Source organism: Polistes fuscatus, unplaced genomic scaffold (genome assembly GCF_010416935.1).
Source record: "Polistes fuscatus isolate 324 unplaced genomic scaffold, CU_Pfus_HIC Scaffold7, whole genome shotgun sequence".
Classification (NCBI taxonomy): Eukaryota; Metazoa; Arthropoda; class Insecta; order Hymenoptera; family Vespidae; genus Polistes; species Polistes fuscatus.
Window position 1 is genome coordinate 568,327 of NW_025113151.1, and position 18,976 is coordinate 587,302.

Consider the following 18,976-nt stretch of genomic DNA (forward strand, 5'->3'; position numbering starts at 1 on the left):
AATAGTAATAATAATAATAATAATAATATTAATAATAATAATAATAATAATAATTATTATTATTCGCCCAAACGGCTATAGTTATTAAATTTATGTATATACGTAAGAGTTTCTTTTCAAATCTCTCCTAAAAAACTTGTTTTAATCGAAGAAAAATTGTGATTGAAAGGACGGTCGTTAGTATAATATCTGTCGTACTCACCTTCGTTTATAATTATTATTATTTCCTTTATTTTATTTATTTATCTCAAAAATGCTCAAGCGCTTTCCTATAATAATTTTAATCAGCATAAAAAATAAATTCCCTATTAGCTAACGGTGTGTGTGTTGTGTGTGTGTGTCCATCATGAAAATTATTTTACGGCACGTGTTTTACTAATAATATTCTTCATACTCTTCGGATGCCCGTATATGTGAGTGTATGTATGTGTGTATTTTATTAATATTATTATTATTATTATTATTATTATTATATCTTTTTAATGTTTAAGTTCTGTCAAGATCTGGTCAATGTTTTTTTTCTCTAATCTGTACATAGTTAAGAATATATATATATAATTATAAATAAGCTCTCTCTATATAGCTTTCCATCGTTCAAAAGCATGATTTCACACACGCAAACACACATATATATCTATATCCTCTCTCTCTCTCTCTCTATCTCTTTTATACACAAAAATTCTCCATTTATACTCTATTTTTCTCTCTCTTTCTCTAATCGAGCTTTACGATCATTAATTCAATTGCGAACAGATTAAGGAGAATTATCTTACCATTTCGTATGTACAGACGAGTCACATTTACTCACGCTCATTCGCACTCTTATACTCCCTCTCTCTCCCTCTTTCTATCTATCATCTATCTTTCTATAGCAATCGTGTAAAACAATAAATTGAAAGTTGAAAACTAGATAAATACATTGAAACTTGATGTATAATTCGAATGCACACGTTGGCCTATTTGAAAATTTCAATTATCTGTCACTGCGTTTATTATTATTATTATTATTATTATTATTATTATTATTATTATTATTATTATTATTAATTCTTTTGCGATTTGTTTGCTATTACTTTTGCTTGCTTGTATTTGTTAAATACATATACATAACATCATATATCGACATACACTTAAGCGTAAGTCCACTATATAAATTTGTGGTGTGTGATTAGATTATAGCACTCTGCAGAGAATTCACGAATCAGTCGGTTTTTTTATCAATTGAAAGAGAAATTGTTGATGAAGGAATGGACTTTTTTTTTTTTTTTCGGTCTATTTCTTTCATCAATTCTTGCGATTAGTCTTTGTGTGGCTGTGTGTATGTGTATATGTGTATGTGTGGGGCTTTGCCTTTTTCCTTAGGGATTGCTTTCCCAACGAGCTAATTGAATACGTCTGCTGTCTAATGATGGGGATAGGAGGGACCTCAATGACGCACTCGGGGGTGAACCTCCGAAATATTTCAATGTTAAAGGTGATTGCAGGTGTCTGTGTCTGATCACCTCTCGCTCAGCAGGCAGTGGCCAGAGTTCCTGCGTGCAACAGGATAATACGTATATTATTATTGCGTTAGACACATTTGCATCTGTTTGATATGATGATTTGATCTTGGAGAAAAGAAAAAAATTAAGTATGTTTTCTTCTCGTCGTTGTCTTTTTCTTTTTTTTCTTTTTTTTCTTTTTTTCTCTTTCGCGTTATTTTTATTTTGAACTTAGAATAAATGGTCATGCCTTACGAGTTAGGATGGAGCCCGTGGTCTCCTCGAGCAGTGTCGGCCCGAGCAATTTACCTGCAGCGAGAGAGCCTCGTCTCAGGATTCGCCTTGTTTATTTCTACGACCAGTGAGAGAACCAACGAGCGATTTCAAAGTCGCTCCTAAGCCCCTACCACTCGGCGTGTTCAAGCTAGTTGCGTTTCTGAACCCTTGCGGATGTGCGTCCAAACATTTCTGATACCTTAGCTATCGAAATAACGAACATTAAATTATCTTTAAGTCTAAATTTCGTTCGAAACGCTAAATTGGTCGCTTCAATTTGGATCGATTTAATAAACCGGACCAGATTTTTCTATAATTATCAATTGGCTTTTCAATGTATCTATTTAACAGTCCAAATAATTTTGCTAGTTCTGCTATTATGAAAAGGAAGAAAAAAGATTAGACTCACAAATGTCAATTGGTAGGTTTTTTTATAAGTCTCAATTTAGGTCCACACATTTTTGATACCTCAGCTATTATAAGAACAGAAAAATCAGTTGCTTTTATAAACTGTTAATTGATAGATTAGTCTGTGGAATAGTCCGAATATAACATTGCTGATACTTCAATTAATTTATGTTCCAAATAGAGAAAAACTATATTTAATGTTGCAAATTGATACGTCAATTTAAATTTATCTAATTGCAAGAGTTTCCGTCTAAATAGTCCGAAAATATTTCTGATTCCATTTCTCGGCTCGTAATTGGTATTCGAGAAGCTAATTCGATATCGTATTTATTAAATCTACCTTGCAAGCTGCTTCGATCGTCTTGCAGAGAGCACCACTGCTAGGCTCGCAGTTGAAGACGTGTGCGATGAAAAGATCTTGAGCTGTATGCATGATGAAAGCACATTGTTTCACGTTACGACCGATACCAAGGAAGGACAAGTAACGAACTCGACATTCGGTGATCAATTTTTCGTCCTACGAATTACAAATCATTCATTTTCATTATCATTACTTTTGCGATCAAAATTATAAATGTAAAAAGAGATTTACATTTGGCGTGAGTATGGAGATCATGCTAGGTGCTACCGCAACGTTAACGTTTCGCCATTGATTCAAGGGTGTATTCGACACGATGTGATCTATCGCATCGTTTAACACCTCCATTCCAGTTGCATTGGTGACCTGCATCGATCCGAGATATTGTGCCTTTAGTACTTTCTTTGGTTCTTCCATTGGCGTTGGGAAAGATTGCGCTGCAACGATAATCGATATTGTTTTGACTTAGCGATTGCAATTATCGATTAGGAATTTGATTACTCACTGACTAGTGCCTGTCCGTTTCTGTGAAAACGTCGATGTTCGGTCGGTAGATTCGTCGGTCTCGTCGCCAAGCTCGTCCGACCATTTATGTCAACAGGCTTGGCTAAATTCTGATGCTGCGATCGTTCGATCATAATCTTCTTGCAAATATCACGAAGGGTGTTTGCGATCGTACGGGCTGGGATGTCGCAACGGAACACGTGACACATGTGCTTTCGAGTCGATCTGTCTCTTGCTACGTATGCAAAGTCTCTAAACAAATCAAACGATTCGTTCGTTAATCGATACTCTTTTTATTCTTAATTGTGTTATTATAATTGCCAAAATAATTTACCTTTCACTGTTGAGTTCGTCCAAACATTTTAGAAACGGACATGCAACAAATGTTTATCGGTTAAAATGCTTCAAATTTGAGGGTATCCTATGTTAATTAGTTTAGTTGACTTACCGACAATGATCTCTTCCAACACCCCAAACTCTGACTGTGTGAATTGGCTGAGTATTGAGTACTGTGAGATTTTCCGGATCGATTAGCTTCAAGGCTCCCTCATCTAGGTCCATGAACAGATCCTTTCCCTGAAATAAATGGTATAGTTTTTTATATAAATCTTGACTTTTGTCAAAATCGTTGAAAAGTTGGAAACTTACGTCACCCCATCGTCCAACGACATCGAGTAAATCGTTTCTACCGAGCGATAAATCGACGATACACTTGTTAACCGCTTTGCTGGATCTTTCGGGCGTTAGATCCTCTTCAGCGATTTCCGTCCAACCCAACGATCGTACCGCGAATCTAATCGGCTTGTCTCTACCTTCGGAATCGGCTCTGGCAGGATAGCTTCTTCGTCTAAAGTGAAATTTCGATCGATAAAAAACAACAGTTCAATTCGAACGACAACGATAAGATATATATTGCTCTTACTTCAATGCAAGTTCCACTTTTCTTTTGTTTTCCAATTCCTGATCGAGAGCCGAGCTCGTATTGCTACGTGTTACAGTGTTCACTATACCACCGAGACTATGAAAATTATTTATCTGTAAAAATAAAAGCGCGTGATTAATGTGAAAACCAATAAAAAAAGAAAAAAAAAAAAAGTACAGAACACAAAAGCAATAGAAACTTACGCTGTCGTTATCTTTGACCAAGCTCCTACGATTCTCGGTTTTGTTGTGAAGCGGTGCTTCGGGTGGTTCTCTTTGAATGTTTCCACTTTTGACGTGCCAGTAATAAGGACCATTTTCGTCTAGAAAATTTCAATTTTAGAAAATAAAAATGTTCGTAAATAAAAAAAGAAAGAAAGAAATGAATACATACCTTCGTGTTTCTGCCAGCCAGGTGGCAAATTTTCATCCTTGTCCTCGGAATCATTGGCGTCAACGTCGGTCGGTGCCTTATCTTGAATATTATTCTGCAATGCGGAATTGTTCTTTTGATCCTTAGGCTGCCTTCGTTTAACAGGGACAGCATAGAGTTCGCTGTTCAAGCCACCCTCGACGTGTGGTACACCCCCCATCTCTGTCGTTTCGTTATCAGCTTTCTCGCAATAACTGAAAGATCGCAAAGATAGAAACCTCTGTGTACGGGTGTGCGTGTGTACGTGTATGTGTGTGGCAGACAAGTTGGCAATTATTTGGAACGCCCTGTTCGTTTTCCAAAATAATTTGCGTTTGTTTAAAAATTCGTTCTCGCGCAGTATTCAGCCTTAGCGCTGTAAAATAAATCGATCGGATCGATTGGAAGCGAGGGACCAATCAACGCCAAGCTACGGCAATGTATCTTCGAACGGATCATTTATGGGCATAACTTACAAGGCCAATTACTACTTTGCTATGCGGAATTTAGGGGTGGAGCGTGGGTCGTAATATCAGGACTACTTAAAGTTTCAAGTTATAGGTTGTATTATACGAGGTAGGGGGCTTGGGAAATAGTCGGGTTTTCGTTGTCATTGATTAATCTCACGGGAATGTTATATTATCATATTTAAACGATCTACGATGCGTTACATCAACGATTGCATTTGTTTATAATCATCGTTGCAATGCCATCTAACTTCAATTCGACAAAACAATTTGTTCATTAATACGAGATTCAAGGCAATACATTTGTATATCAGATACATATATGCAATTGTATATAGAAATAAGCATATGCTCTTATTTACTGCAGCAACAAATAGACGTCGAAGCCACGTAGGGAGAAACCTTCATAGAGCGTTTCGACCCACATAATCGATATAATAACAATACTACCAAACAATATACACAATGCTCTCGATCGAAGGCAAGTACGAACAAGCTACATCGTACCTACGAAAGCTATTTACTTTGCTAGGTCAACTAAAAGCGGCGGACACTTTATTGATCCGCCTAGCTCTCGAGAAATCGATCGCTTTGCAAGAATGAAGAAAGAAAGAAAGAAATAGAATACGATAAAATCAAACAGGAGAGAAAAATACAGATAGAGAGAGAGAGAGAGAGAGAGAGAGAGAGAGAGAAAGAGAACAAATGAAAAATAAACAAATTATATATTAGAAATCAATTCATTAAAAGCTAAAACCAGCGATACTAATGGTATGACCAATAAGTAGCGTCATTATTAGTGTTGCGTCTGCTTTTTTTTTAATTTCAATATAAAATATTAACAATAGCGACACGATACTTATTGGTCGACCGAATAGAAACACAGAAAATAAGCAAACGAATAAATTAGAGATAGACGGAGAGAGTGGGGCGGAGGGAGGGTGGGAGGAGAGGGAGAAAGAAATAGAGATCAGGTACAAAGCAAGCTGAATCTAATAGAGAGAAAGAGTAAGAGATAGATTGAGGTACGATCGAGCTTATTCGTACGTACTTTCTCGTAGCGGAAATTTCCGCAGCGTTGACGGTAGATCCCGTTTGCTGGATCAAAGAAGAAGATCTAGATGGTAGGATCGACGATGACGAGGACGTCGTTGGCGGCGAGGACGACGGCGACGATGGTCGAGGATTCCCGTTGAGGGTGTCGTCGACCAAAGTGGACTCCGTCACACCCTCGCTGCTGTACCTAAATCAGGTTTCGTACACCCAATAGAACACCTATTTACTTTCCAATTTTCTTTTTTTATTATCTTTTTTATTTTTTTTTTTTTTCCATTTAGATCGATGCAATCCTGGTTCAGATTAAACGTTCCAGTCGATAATATTGGATAAACAAGAAAATGGTTATAATTCATTCGACGACTTCTAATTTATTGTAATAAGTTTAAGACGGTGTGGTACACGTGTAACTGCGAGGTAGTCGACACTTTAATTAACGATCGGTGAACGGAAGCAGACGGCAAACGTGGTTAGTACAGGCTCGCGAACCATGTCCAAGTAATTAAGGGATTAACTCGACGCTTTGGAGCAGACTAATACTAATCTATTCTCGAAGACTGTATAACGTTACTTAGGACAGTTTCAATTTTTCTTTCGCGTCGTTGTTTTTCTTAACACTCCCGAGCTAATATATCGATCTGAAATGTTAAAAAGTGTTTAACTCAAATGTAAAACGGTAAGACCACGGATCTTGTTAATTATATTTCTCAATTGCGTAAACAAACGCAATCCGGATGCAATTCGGATGCAAGCCGGAACGCAAATGTAAAATTGTAAAGGCTATTGGGTTTCTTAATTATTCTTTTCACGAAGAAGAGGTAGGGTGATATCGTTAACGGGTTGCTAGGATGAAATTTTACACCAAACCCTTTGCTTCCTTACGGTAAGATCAATCCTTATTTTTTTTTGTTCACTTGGCCTTTTTAGCCTTTTTTCTTGGCGCTGCAGTAGCGTTGAACCATCGATATCAAGTTTCTAGCTGTTACATATCCAACGCCAAGTTAGATGACACTATTTTGCAATGGGAGTATTTGGGTTAGGAGAAATTGGCAATGTGCCAAAAACAGAAGTTGGGGTTGATAGAGAGAAAGGGGCGAACGGGGATTCTATGGTATCAATGCGGTCGAACCGCAGAGTTGATCGATCGATCCCAATGCTTATGCGGAATATCATAATTTATAGGTTTCCTATGTAGAAATAGGGTATACAATAATCGCGTATACGTGTACAGATTATTTTAATAAATAGCATACGAAATGTGCGCGTCCCATTACGATTTTTAATTAATTTATGTTTGCGGTTGATTAATTACATTTCTCTCGTAAAAGCGAATAATTATAGGAATCATATTAATACGTTATTAATCATTTATTTGAGTAAGGTATATATTCTAAAAATGACGCAAATAAAAAGTTAGATCAATAATAAAAAATGTTCTAATCGATCGTTAACGAGAAGTTCAACGCGACTCGAAACGATGAGAAGTTAGCGTCACGAGAGGACGCTAATTAGCGCCGAGTCATAAAGTCTCTCGCCCAATTGCACCGACCAAAATCGGCTGACGGGCAACCGCGAGTCCACCTATTATGTACGTTTACTCTCTCTATCTCTCTCTTCGCACATATATATGTATATTTTTGTTTGCGCGTGTGTTCATGTCTCGTAACTTTCAGTCAGGTGTAATTAAACCCAATTAGGTCGTAAGGCGAGATACTCGCGAGGCACCTGTCCGTGCAGTAAATTACACCGCGAAGACCGTTACTTATCCATCCTGTTGGAATCATGATACTTTTGTTTTTGAAATGAAACGGAAATGAGGAAACGACATTAAAAAGAGAACAAACATCTAAAGGGTTTAGCCTGCGAGAGAATGAGATCAAATAATTGACGCTGTATTTGAAAAATTGATCGATCAAATCCAAACCAATGCATTTATTTCATACTTTAATTATTTGTTGAAATTGAAAACTTGCTAGAGTCAGTATAATATGCAATCTAGTATATGTAGCATCAAATGTAAACAATCGTCTCATTCTCTCGAAGTTTAGTTTTCCAAAGATTTCACTTCTACCGCGTGTCTTATCTTTCTTTTTATTACTCGTATCTCTTTTATTAAATTCTATAAGGATTATCAGGAAATAACGACACCCCTTATCGAACATGTAAAGAAACAAAAGAAAGAAAGAAAGAAAGAAAGGAAGAAAGGAGGAAGGAAAGAGCGAGATGAAATACTCGGTTGAAAAGACAAGCCTTTACCGAGCGAAATCGAAGACGGGGTCACCACGAGGGGTCACTTAAGAAGGAAGAAAGAAAGAAAGAAAGAAAGAAAGAAAGAAAGAATAAGGTAGATAGATAGATAGGGGGTGGTGGGTCGCTTTCGAAGCGTGCAGTCAAGCAGCCGATAAGACATACGCCAGTGCCGTACCTAGGAGAGAAAAGCCGGACTCGTGAGGCTCGAATGGAAGGGATAGGGGTGGAGGGTGGCTTCGCCGGTAGTACGTATTGATCGAAGCGAAGCGAAGAGAGAAGCACCCTCTCTCTAGTTCTGGCTCACTTCCTACGGACGCCCACGTACACGCTCTTTTACTTCTCCGTACAATTCTTTTTTTCTCTTTCTTTTCTTTTCTTTCTTTCTTTCTTTTCTCTATTTCTTTTCTTTTTCTTCTTATTCTTATTCTTCTTTCTGGAATTTCTTTTCTTTTACTTTTTCCCCATCCATCTCTCTCTCTGTTTGTCCTGTTTGTCCGACTGTCTGTCTTTTCTCATTTCGTTCGAAGGTTTCTTTTCATCGGACGCGGAGGCGCTGATTAACACCGGCAAATTGCGTCGTTAGCCTGATTTTACGAACCGTGCCAAATTTCATCTGGTAAAGTCTGTTGCGGTGTGTTCGTGTCTTAGATAAAGAGATAGGGAGAGAGAGAGAGAGAGAGAAACGATTATTTATTGCGACGCATCGCGACGCGTCTTTTGTCGCAGACGTTGCATTGAATTATTTCTCTTGGGTTATTTTATTGATAAAAATTTCTATCATTATTATTTTCCACATTGCATTGTCGTAAATTAATTATAATTTTCTTTTTTTCTCTTCGAATGTTACAACGTGGAACAGTTTTTTCTTCTTCTTTTTTTTTCGGCTAAAATTAATGAATATGCGAAGATAAAGTGAGAAAAGTTGAGAGGTGGATTAAATTAGAATGGTAAACGCGTTCGATTCTAAGCACGCACGAAATTCGTTTCGTAAATGAGTGGCGGAGTCCTCGCTTTTGATCGCGTTTTATCGCTTAAGTTAGATTAAAATCTTAGAATAAGGTAGAGGAGGGAGATCTCTCACTTTGTTCCTTTGAAAAAAGGAAGAAGGAGAAAAAATTGACGAGAGAGAGAGAGAAGGGTGAGCTTCATAAAAGTTCTACAGTTTCATATATAAAAAAGGAAACGGTCGTAAACGAAACGTATGAAAAGAAGAACAAAAATATATATGTATAACTATATTTAAAGGAAAAAAAAAAAACACAGGGTGTACAATAGAATACATTTAAATGAATAAAATCGAAGAATATTGGATAGATATTGGAAAGAATAATGAAATATAATTGGGGAATTAGAGGAACGTAAAAGAGACTGACAATCCTAAAAAAAAAAAGAAAAAGAAAAAAGAAATAATTTGTTCTTATCGTTAACGATATTCGAAGTTGGTACGTTTATCGTCCCCATGGGTCTCCTATAAATGAGAGAGAAGGACGGAGATAAATAGTCGTAGAATTCCCAAGGATTTCATCGAAAGTTTCTTACCCAATTGGATACGAATATCCTTTTTTTCTGCTTCTTCTTCTTTTTTTTTTTCTTTCTCCTTCTATTCTTGACCTTCCTCCCTCCATTTTACGAAAGAGTAATCGAAACGCGCGTCATTCGTCTAGTTTATTTATATACGCTATTATCAAGAAACCTCTTCTATCGTGAGACTTGCGGTTAGAGAGTTTGATATCTTCTACGAAAAACCACCTTCGGGATTCCCGAGGATTTCGTAATCCTCGATTAATCAGATAAAAATTCAAGAAATAAAGAGAAAGGGGGAGAAAAGTTGCAATAAAAAGAAACGATTTTCATCCTACGTACGTTTTGTAAGCCTCGAAAGATGTTTTATGCGATAATAATGACGCCATCGAGGCCGCCTAGACTATTTCTCAACTATCAGGTTTCATCTTAATTGCGTCTGCTTGAAACGTCCTTTTTATTTCATATTCGCACGTTGATACGCCTAAAATTGTATATATATATCTATTAAGCAACGGTAAAACGCGTGGTCCGTTCATTTTTGGGTTCTCGACGGTCGAGAAAAGAAAGAAAAGTGGAAAAAGGAAAATGTTCGGGCGCGCGAATATAAGGGTGACCCAGGGTAGTACAGTCCATAATTCAAGTGCGCGGAGAAGTAGGTATGGTAATGGAAAAAGAAAAGGCAACTAAGTAATGGTGATACCGAGCGACACGTTCCACCTTAGGAAGCTCTCTTTCTCGGCGAGGAACATTGAGAAATTACTTAGACCGGATATCGCAAACTGGAGTCGCGATGAGTCACGTGCACGCGCGTAAAAGATAAATGAACGATCATAAATCCTTCTTTTTATTTTCCATAAGAATACGTAGGAACTCGACGTGCCTTCTGTGACGTGTCTTTTTTTTCATTCTAACTAGTTTAATTATTCAAAGTATTTTTGCTTGGAATCGAAATGAAAGGAATTTTGCGCATAATTTTGGATAAGACCGGATAAGGGTAGGCAGTAATTTGGAACTTTCTCTCTCGCATGGAAAGTAATATTCGCTTCGGGGGGTGGGGGTGGGGATGGCGTAAAGAGAGAAAGGAGAATATCTGTGCACCTGCTGTTATTTTAGAGCACGGAGACGAGAGGTTGTATAGGTTCTATTACCATTAGGGCACCTAATGCTTTCCGGGTGTTAATGGAAAGCAGACACGTTCGGAACGGTTCTCAAAGATACCCATAGCGAAAATCGTCAGGCCCGGATATTACGTAGATCGTAAAGTCGGTTACGTTAAGCGATCCGTAGACGCTTCCTAATTAAATATTGCTTATGCGAAACGGAAATGTATCTAATTTTAGATTACCTTACCGCTCCTTTTGTCTATTTCTTTTTATTTTTCCTTTGCGATTAAATCTTATCGAACCGATCGGCAACATTCGTTTTACCATATTTCATCGTCGTATACCGTAAATAAATATTCCTCCTTCGAGAAAAAAAAAAATGGAATTAATTCTTAACGTTCGACGAAAATTGAATGCGAGTCACGAACGAAAAAGTCTCCTTTCGGGTTTCATCGCGAATCGTTGGGCGAAATAATACCGTTTTCTATCTTTCACTTTCTACCTTTCTCTTTCTTTCAGTTCCAACAACGTTTGATCTTTCTCCCAGTAAATCCGAATTTTTGATGGCCGGCCACGTCTCTCATCGTCGTCGTTTACTTCAAAGCTCGACCTTTGAGAGAGCGAAAGAGAACGCGGAACAAGAGCTTTTTTCATTGTTTCAAGAGATTGAGAGACCGCGAAATGTCCACCGTACAAATATATTCAAAAACCAATAATAAAACCGATAGAGAAAAACACTATCCTCCCCCAATTAAAATACAAACAATGATAATGCGATTTGCTGTAAATTGATCGATCGAATGAATTTCAAATAGATACTTTTCTCGCGTGTTTGTTTTATCACGGAAGAACGCATTTGCGGGAAAACGTTGTCGCAAATTAGAAAGGCGTATCGATCTTTCTTCGGTTTGATGTAGAATTTGGTAAGGTAAGGCAGTACCCTGAGAAACGATCAAAGGAAGGAACACGGAGATTGCTCGAGAGAAAAAGAGACTCCGAGAGTAGAAAGAGGCGCATGAAGTGGATTCTAATTTTAGAAGGTAGGAGATCGCGTTCGTCTGCCGATGATAGTTACGGGGAGAAAGTGAATCAAGGTACGTCACGATTGAAGAACATTTGCAAGGTCCTTGACTTTTTTCCGCCTCTCTCTCTCTCTCTCTCTTATTTTTATGCAAATTCATTCGTATTACGTATTAGAAATTCTTGGAAAACATTTCTTTCTTCGATCGGAGTTTATCGTATTTCATTTAGAAACGTTTGAACTTTATTCGAGAAAGTTTGTATCACTTTTTCGAAGCTGCAAGTTAAACATTGGATTTGAATGACGACGAGACGCGATTAACCGAGGCATTGAACGACGAACAGGGGGCGGGGGGAGAATACTTTGACAAGTGCAAGTGCAAAGTACTCGGAAGGGCATTCGAGTTTAATTAACGATTGTCGCAAAACCAGAATGGCGCCAAGTGAGCTTGACGAGGGGGGAACACGAGCGAGGAACGCGGGGGCAAGGTACTACTTCGATCGATCTACGAAACGTCAAATCTTTCTACCATTAATTCCGGTAATCTCGATTAAATTCGTTTACAAGGTTAGACATGAAAAATCGTCGAACGCTCCGTACATAAGTTAACGTCGATTCTCGGCCGGCATAGGACACAATCAATTAAGCAAATTCGTATCGATTGACCCTCGACACAGAAGTCGAAAAGTTGAACGCTTCGATTATTCGCTATTATTAAAGAATGAGAGAGCGAGTGCAGTTACGAAACGATCCTGGTTTTCTACGTAATAACATAGCCACGCTATAGGGCAGCTTTTATCGACCATCCCTTCGTTTCCCTTCGTTTCCCTTTTCACTCTAGCTCGCAACCCTCGTCCCCAGCCTCCCCCGTGTCCCTGCACTCTCTCATATACACCCTCCCTCCCTCTCGTGCGACGTTTTCTTCTCTCTCCTCTGTGTCTATAGTTATAATCATAAGCGTGTACGTAGACTCCTCCGTGCAGAACCCTAACGTTGAGTAGAGAAACACAGGAGAGTATAGTACGAAGGATTTCACCCAAAGAACTTCTCTCTCCCTTCCCATCCCTTCCCATTGCGATCCTCATTTACGCGAAACTCGTTTAAGTATTCCATGTGGGAGTTCAATGATGTTTCATGGGCGTTTACGAGAAGCCCTCTTTCGTAACGCGAAAGAAAAGAGGAGAGAGCTGCGGTGAGAGTTTTATTGTAATCCGAAGAGAATCCAAATTCGAGGATACGTTGTCCATTTTAATTAGGTATTCGATTACTACGATAATTGACTTTTTAATAAGAATTCTTTTTGGCCGCGCAATAAAAGTCCGTAATCGATTAATGGGTATTTTATTCGAGATGAGAAAAAATAGGATTATCTTTCGCGGCAATAAGTTTGACGGGGAATCAACGCGGCGGGGAAAATCGAACGTGTCGCAAAGAGATTCGACTCGATAAGCACGGTGAAACGCGGACGATTCCATTATCTCTCTGTTCGGTTCGCCTCCGAACCAAACGAGATCGGAGCAAACCGATTGAAAAAAATCAAACGAGTCGACGAACGGAAGGAAGGGAAAAAAGATAGGAAAAAAAAAAAAAATACGGGAAATGGAAGGGAAGGGAAGAAAATTCTGGAAAGAAAATTTGCTCCAACGTATCGTTCGTTTTCTATCGATTAGGCGAGAGTCGGTGCGAGTCTCGAATGCGCAAATGCAATAAGTCAAACACACTCCGGCAGACTATACTCCGCGCGCATATACGCGCATTAGGAGGTCTCAACTTTAACAAACAAATATTAGAAAAATCAAACATAGATATCCGAGTTAGGTTCCGCGATTAGCGTCCGAAAGATAGAAATAAAAAGGAAAAGTATTATTTAGAAGAATAGAAAAGTTTTGACATGGACTTACAGTCAGCTACCACGAAGATCAGCATGCAACGGTAGTCGTGACACCAGCTCGACTTCCACGCCACTGGGATTGTTATTCATTTATAAAGTCTACTTGGTCTTATACTTTCCTCCCCCAAATGTGTCGAAATAAAGTTGATCCGAAAAAAAAAAAGAAAACGGCGACAGCCACGACGACGACGACGACGACGACGACGACGAGTCGGGGGAGGAGGAGGAAAAGAAAGTTGTCCTTAAAGAAATAGGAGAAATGTAGTTTTCGGTATCGTTCCCGCACCTCGTTCGGCACCCCTCTTCGTTTTACCACCACCACTACCCACTACCCACTACCCATTACCCACTACCCACTACACTAATCGAATTAAACACGTTTCACTAAAATCGATTCGAGTTTCTCTTGGAAGTATCTCGTGGGAAAAGGGGTGGGAGTATAAAAAAAAAAAATGCTAGGACCAAAATAAGGAATCGGAAAAAATGTGCATAGAAGAAAATAGTGGTCAGTGACCGTACTACGGTCGGGCACAGACTGAACGGCGACCGTGTAGAAACGGGTGCTTTCGGTCGATCTCGGTTTAGTTCGAGTTTATTCGGTTCCTCCTGGTGACGTCATCGTGCCGTACCATCGCGTGCTCTTACTACTGGCGCCTTGCGGTCGGTGCAGGCGGATCACGATGCATTTTTTATTTCTTTCTTTTGCTTTTTTACACGCCTTTCCCCAACTATGTTCTATCTTTCTCTTCCATTTTCTTGCGTGTCCACCGAGTTTTTAACTTACTTCCGGTTCTCCAGTTAATGTCACGTGACCTTTTTCCTTTTTCCTTTCGACTTACCTTCTTTGTCATTTTCCTCGTTCGCGACGATAAATTTCTTTTTTATAAATAACGTTAGAATTTTGGGCGATTCCGTTTATTCGTAATTATTTACGGATGATTACGATTCGCGGAATTGAACGCGATCGAAGAAAGGGAAGAAAAAACAACGCGTTCCCTGATGAATTATTAATTTGTTGTACTTTCTCGCATTTCTCTGGCATTTTCCATTGAAATGCAATATTAAGCGGAACCTTTGTCGAAGTCCTGGCAATCCCAAGAATCGTCTATTATAACTCTCTGCTCGCGTTCGTGTGTGCCAGCTATATCACTCGAACAACCCTCGGCCATGCGAGGTATGAATCAACTAACAGGAATTTGTGTCATCTAAAACCACGCGAATATGTCACAACTCGGTCGATAGCTTCGACGAATCGATTCTTATCCGATTCATCATCCCCCTCTTTCCCGTGTTTTCTCCAAAGATTTCTCTTCCCGATTGGACGAAACGCCGATGGTAGAAAAATAAATGTGAAAAACAAGAGAACTTGGGGTAGATAAGGACTTGTTTACTCGTCGAAACAAAAAAGAGAAAGTAAAAACAACCCTAACTTACTCTTACATTATTTACCGATTAAACTTTTTACCGCGATAATAATAGGAAAAGGATTTTAGATCGGAATTAATGAAAATTCCGAATTTAACGGGGGTTTAAGTTTACGGCGACGTTTAACATTTTATATAACTCGCGCTATGGTAACCGCTATAAAACGTTCATTGAACCTTTGCCAATGGTTTCACGGTGGTATTGAATTATACATAAGAAGAAATCGTCGAACGTACAACTTTGAAAATGTATCGCAATTCTTTCTTACATGATTTTGTTTACGTGCTACGAAAGGGTTATTGTGTATTATGCATTAATCCATGGATGTACCGTCGATAATCATCTATCCTCCATCCCTGTGTATCGCTCATTCATTTACTTGGAATACACACACGTTGGAGATTACAGATGGAATTCAATACAGAATGCCGCAGCCCAATCAATAGAGTACATCATGGTTGCACTCTTATCGAGTGCATTCTCTCAACTCTGTTTGTATGCGTTAGTAGGGTGTGTTTCTCTTCGGCATTCTCTTTCGCACGGTTATAGTATGTATCAAATCGAAGTGGAAAAATTTGCGTACGTGCTTTCGGCTCGATGGAATGGATGAAAAGACGCGTTAGAGTTTACTCCCGGGTAGGCGGATGATAGAAATATGTTAGTATAATAAATAGATTTTCAAATTATTTTTAATATCGGTCGCGCGGCTTCCTTTGTAATCGTTAATAATTTCTAAAGAAAAATGTAAATAATTTGAGGAGGGATGGAAAAAAGGAAGATTTAACGATAACCGTGGTAGAAAGCATGACTCTTTTGGCATGAAAGTGTTCGAGTTTCCTTTAACGATTTGCCTCGATGAATAAGCGGAAATATTAAAGAGCAAGAGGTAATCAATTACAAAGTGCCGGTAGTAACGCCCCGAGGAATATCACGATGGAATTTTTTTCCAAGCATCTTGAAGGAGAGTACGGGGAGGAGGGGGATTGCGTTCGATCTACTATAATATAACGGATGTCTCGTTTTAAAAGAAATATATAACCGGAGAACATTACGGACAGTTCTTTAAACTTTTAAACGCCATAAACTCGATGAAAAATTACACCGCGAGAAGAATTCCTCGTATTCCCATTGATATTCTCTATCACTTTCGTCGAGACTTTAAGTATCGACATCCGTTAAACAAAATTGTTATGACTCCGAGTATACTGACAACAGTATCACCCCCCCCCCCCCATTACGAAATAGCTACGATCAATTTTCCTCCTAAAAACCTAGTAACTTTAATTTGAAACATTTGTTTTTACGATCGATACCAAATCGGAGGTATTAGGACGTGTCATTTATAACGAGACACCCGTTATAATCGCTCGGTGACAAATGAATCTCATAAACCTTAATCGTTTTTTTTTTCCTCCTACGCGTGACTATACTTATTCGGGAAGAAAATTTACAATTCCGTTGTTGAGAGAAAAGTATCCCAAAAGAAACTTCCCGTTAATTTATTTATTTATTATCGTTTAATCCAATGAAATATTTCATTCGTTCGTTCTTTTTCAAGAGCTGTTACGATGAGTCACGATCAACGGGAATAGAAACACTTGATATTTATCTTCCTCTCGTGAGATGAATTTTGAAAAATCACGAACCCTGTCTTTTCTTTATCGAATGATTCATTTGATACACGAGCCCGCGTATACGTACGAAGAAAATGAATAATATTATACTTCATTGATATGCTAGTTACACGAGTACTAAACTTTTGTTATACTTTACTAACGATTATATAATAATATGTATGTCTATGCAAATCGAGAGTAGCCATTATTCGAAGAAGGAACTCGATTCTCCGAGAGCACTTTTAAAAGATCGATCTAACACGGCGAACGACCCTTTTCTTTTTTTTTTCTTCTTTCTTTCTTCCTCCTACTCTCTCAAGAAAGCACCGGAGTCCGCCATTTTCACCGGGATGCCAAGTTGCATCCCAAAGCACTTCCGGTTGATTCGAGAGGATGCTCGGAAAAAGAGGAGACTACCTTTTCAGAAAAAAGGGACGAAAGTATTGTAGGAGGGTGAAGATATAGAGGATAGAGACAGGTCAAAGGGTAAGAAGGGTTCGTTGGCCCTTAGTACTTCCTTTTGAACCGAATCAGTCAACTTTTATCTCTTTGCTATACTTCCCCTTCCCCCTACTTCTTCCTTCATTCTACGTAGACTCGTATAACCCTCGTAATAGTGAAATCAAATAGCTACATCAAAAAATATACTTTTTTCGTTTAATTACACATTATTGAAACGTTAATAGGAGACGCAGTTAATCTCTGGAAAATAATTAAAATAAATTTGTCATTTAAAATTAAAGTAAATTGCGAGAGAGAGAGAGGGAGAGAGAGAGAGCGCCATAAATAAATATAATAAATTAAATTAGGTTTCTTTGGGCGATTTACCATTAATCTCCGTTAGCCATTATTCTGCAATTTCGTGTGCAACCTGCAAGCATCCTAGCTCGAGGCTTTCCTCGTTATCAGGAGAAGTAACTTTTCGAATAACCGTCGACCATAAATTTTCTCGCCCAAATCATTTGCCTTCTCTTTTTATTTTACCACTTAGGTTACTAACTAGGTCTACCAGGCAAGGGAGAGATAAACAATTTCAAGCGCAATAACGTCTTCGATAAGAATGATCGAACGAAATAATATGTTTTAGCCCAGGAAGATGGAATCAAATTAACAGAATAATTATGGGAAAAAATAATAGGAGATCAGAAGAAAATATTCAACGTTATTTAAATTCTCTCGAAAGCAACATGTTTTTCTCTCTCTCTTGTACCCCTCTCTTCGAGGGTTTCGCTCGATTTATTTCGCGTTCCCGTTAAGGATCGTTTTCATGGACAATGAATTCCTCTCGGTGTAACCGTTCCATGCTCGAATGCATTTCGTTCCTAGGATATTTTCTACGTTAACGTGTTCGTGGTTTACCAAAAGATCTTGCGTACCTTTCACGCTTAAAGTTTGCTTAGTCTTTTTTCTGATATTCGCGAATGATCGACGCCAATTGCAAGAATCTTGACAAAGAGCAATCGATCGTAAAAATTGTGTTGGAACTTTTGGCCTGTCCTGTAGGTGGGACACCAATGAATCTACCCCCTTTCTTTCTTTTTCTATCTCACTTTTACCGAATTGACATTCAACGGGCCAAGGCGGATTTCATTTATATGCTAACTCGAAGGCACGTGCACATTTCTGCATTCCACCTTCGGAGATATCCTGCGAGAAAACGTGACTTTTTTGTAGGAAAGGGAAAGAAAAAAAAAATATATATAAATAAGAAAAATAAAGAGCGGAGGAACACAAAAATTGCATGTACGTATGCGAGCATATATCTTGGACTTTGAACGAAAATACCCGTCAAATAAGATCTTTTCATTTTCCTGGGAGAATTTAGAATTTTATTTGTGAAATAAAAATGCGCGACTATTATTACATTGGAACTATTTTTTTCGCGCTTTTTCTCTCCGTAGTCAATAAATATCCGACAACAATGGGATAGAATTTCGGTTAGCTGAAAGTTTCGAAAAATGTTGCGAGCTCTTTGGTGAAAAAGCAAAAGTACCTTTTGGGAAATATCGAAAATAAAACGAATCATAATTCGTAAAAGAGAATCGTATTGCGAATGGGACGAGTAAAAGGTTTTTTTCGCGTTGAGCGAGCGACCAAATGAAAAAAATCTTTGGGGATTGGCTTTGATCGGCTTTGGTCGGCTTTCATCGGCTTTGAAAGGTACGTCAGGATCGTTTTCACGTTGCACAATAAGATCTCTTTTCACGATTACGTGGTCATTTTAGCCGAGTAGCGAGCGACCGTTCCTCATTGTCATTCTGTC

At 38.5% G+C, this 18,976-nt stretch overlaps 1 protein-coding gene and 1 long non-coding RNA gene across 9 annotated transcripts in view; both read right to left on the bottom strand.

Moving 5' to 3' along the window:
• Window positions 1-1,269: 1,269 nt before the first annotated feature.
• The window catches only part of LOC122524315 (protein Fe65 homolog), a 69,261-nt gene continuing 51,554 nt past the window's right edge, over window positions 1,270-18,976 (bottom strand). For 5 of the 8 annotated variants that reach the window (XM_043646483.1, XM_043646487.1, XM_043646481.1 and 2 more), the window contains 11 exons: window positions 5,879-6,070; window positions 4,343-4,575; window positions 4,153-4,271; window positions 3,950-4,062; window positions 3,676-3,874; window positions 3,476-3,603; window positions 3,362-3,367; window positions 3,029-3,279; window positions 2,758-2,960; window positions 2,506-2,682; window positions 1,679-1,961 (listed from right to left, as the gene is read on the bottom strand). In XM_043646483.1, coding sequence (XP_043502418.1) covers window positions 1,812-1,961; window positions 2,506-2,682; window positions 2,758-2,960; window positions 3,029-3,279; window positions 3,362-3,367; window positions 3,476-3,603; window positions 3,676-3,874; window positions 3,950-4,062; window positions 4,153-4,271; window positions 4,343-4,575; window positions 5,879-6,070 — 1,771 coding nt within the window. In that variant the 3' untranslated portion in view covers window positions 1,679-1,811. Of the gene's footprint in view, window positions 1,533-1,678; window positions 1,962-2,171; window positions 2,231-2,505; window positions 2,683-2,757; window positions 2,961-3,028; window positions 3,280-3,361; window positions 3,368-3,475; window positions 3,604-3,675; window positions 3,875-3,949; window positions 4,063-4,152; window positions 4,272-4,342; window positions 4,576-5,878; window positions 6,071-18,976 lie in introns of those variants that run through there. The other 3 variants (XM_043646482.1, XM_043646484.1, XM_043646485.1) reach the window with 3 other exon arrangements.
• On the bottom strand, window positions 6,480-15,482 carry LOC122524319. The gene is made up of 2 exons (XR_006305503.1): window positions 13,683-15,482; window positions 6,480-6,862 (listed from the first exon to the last, which is right to left on the bottom strand). It is a non-coding gene; the product is annotated as an uncharacterized LOC122524319 (long non-coding RNA).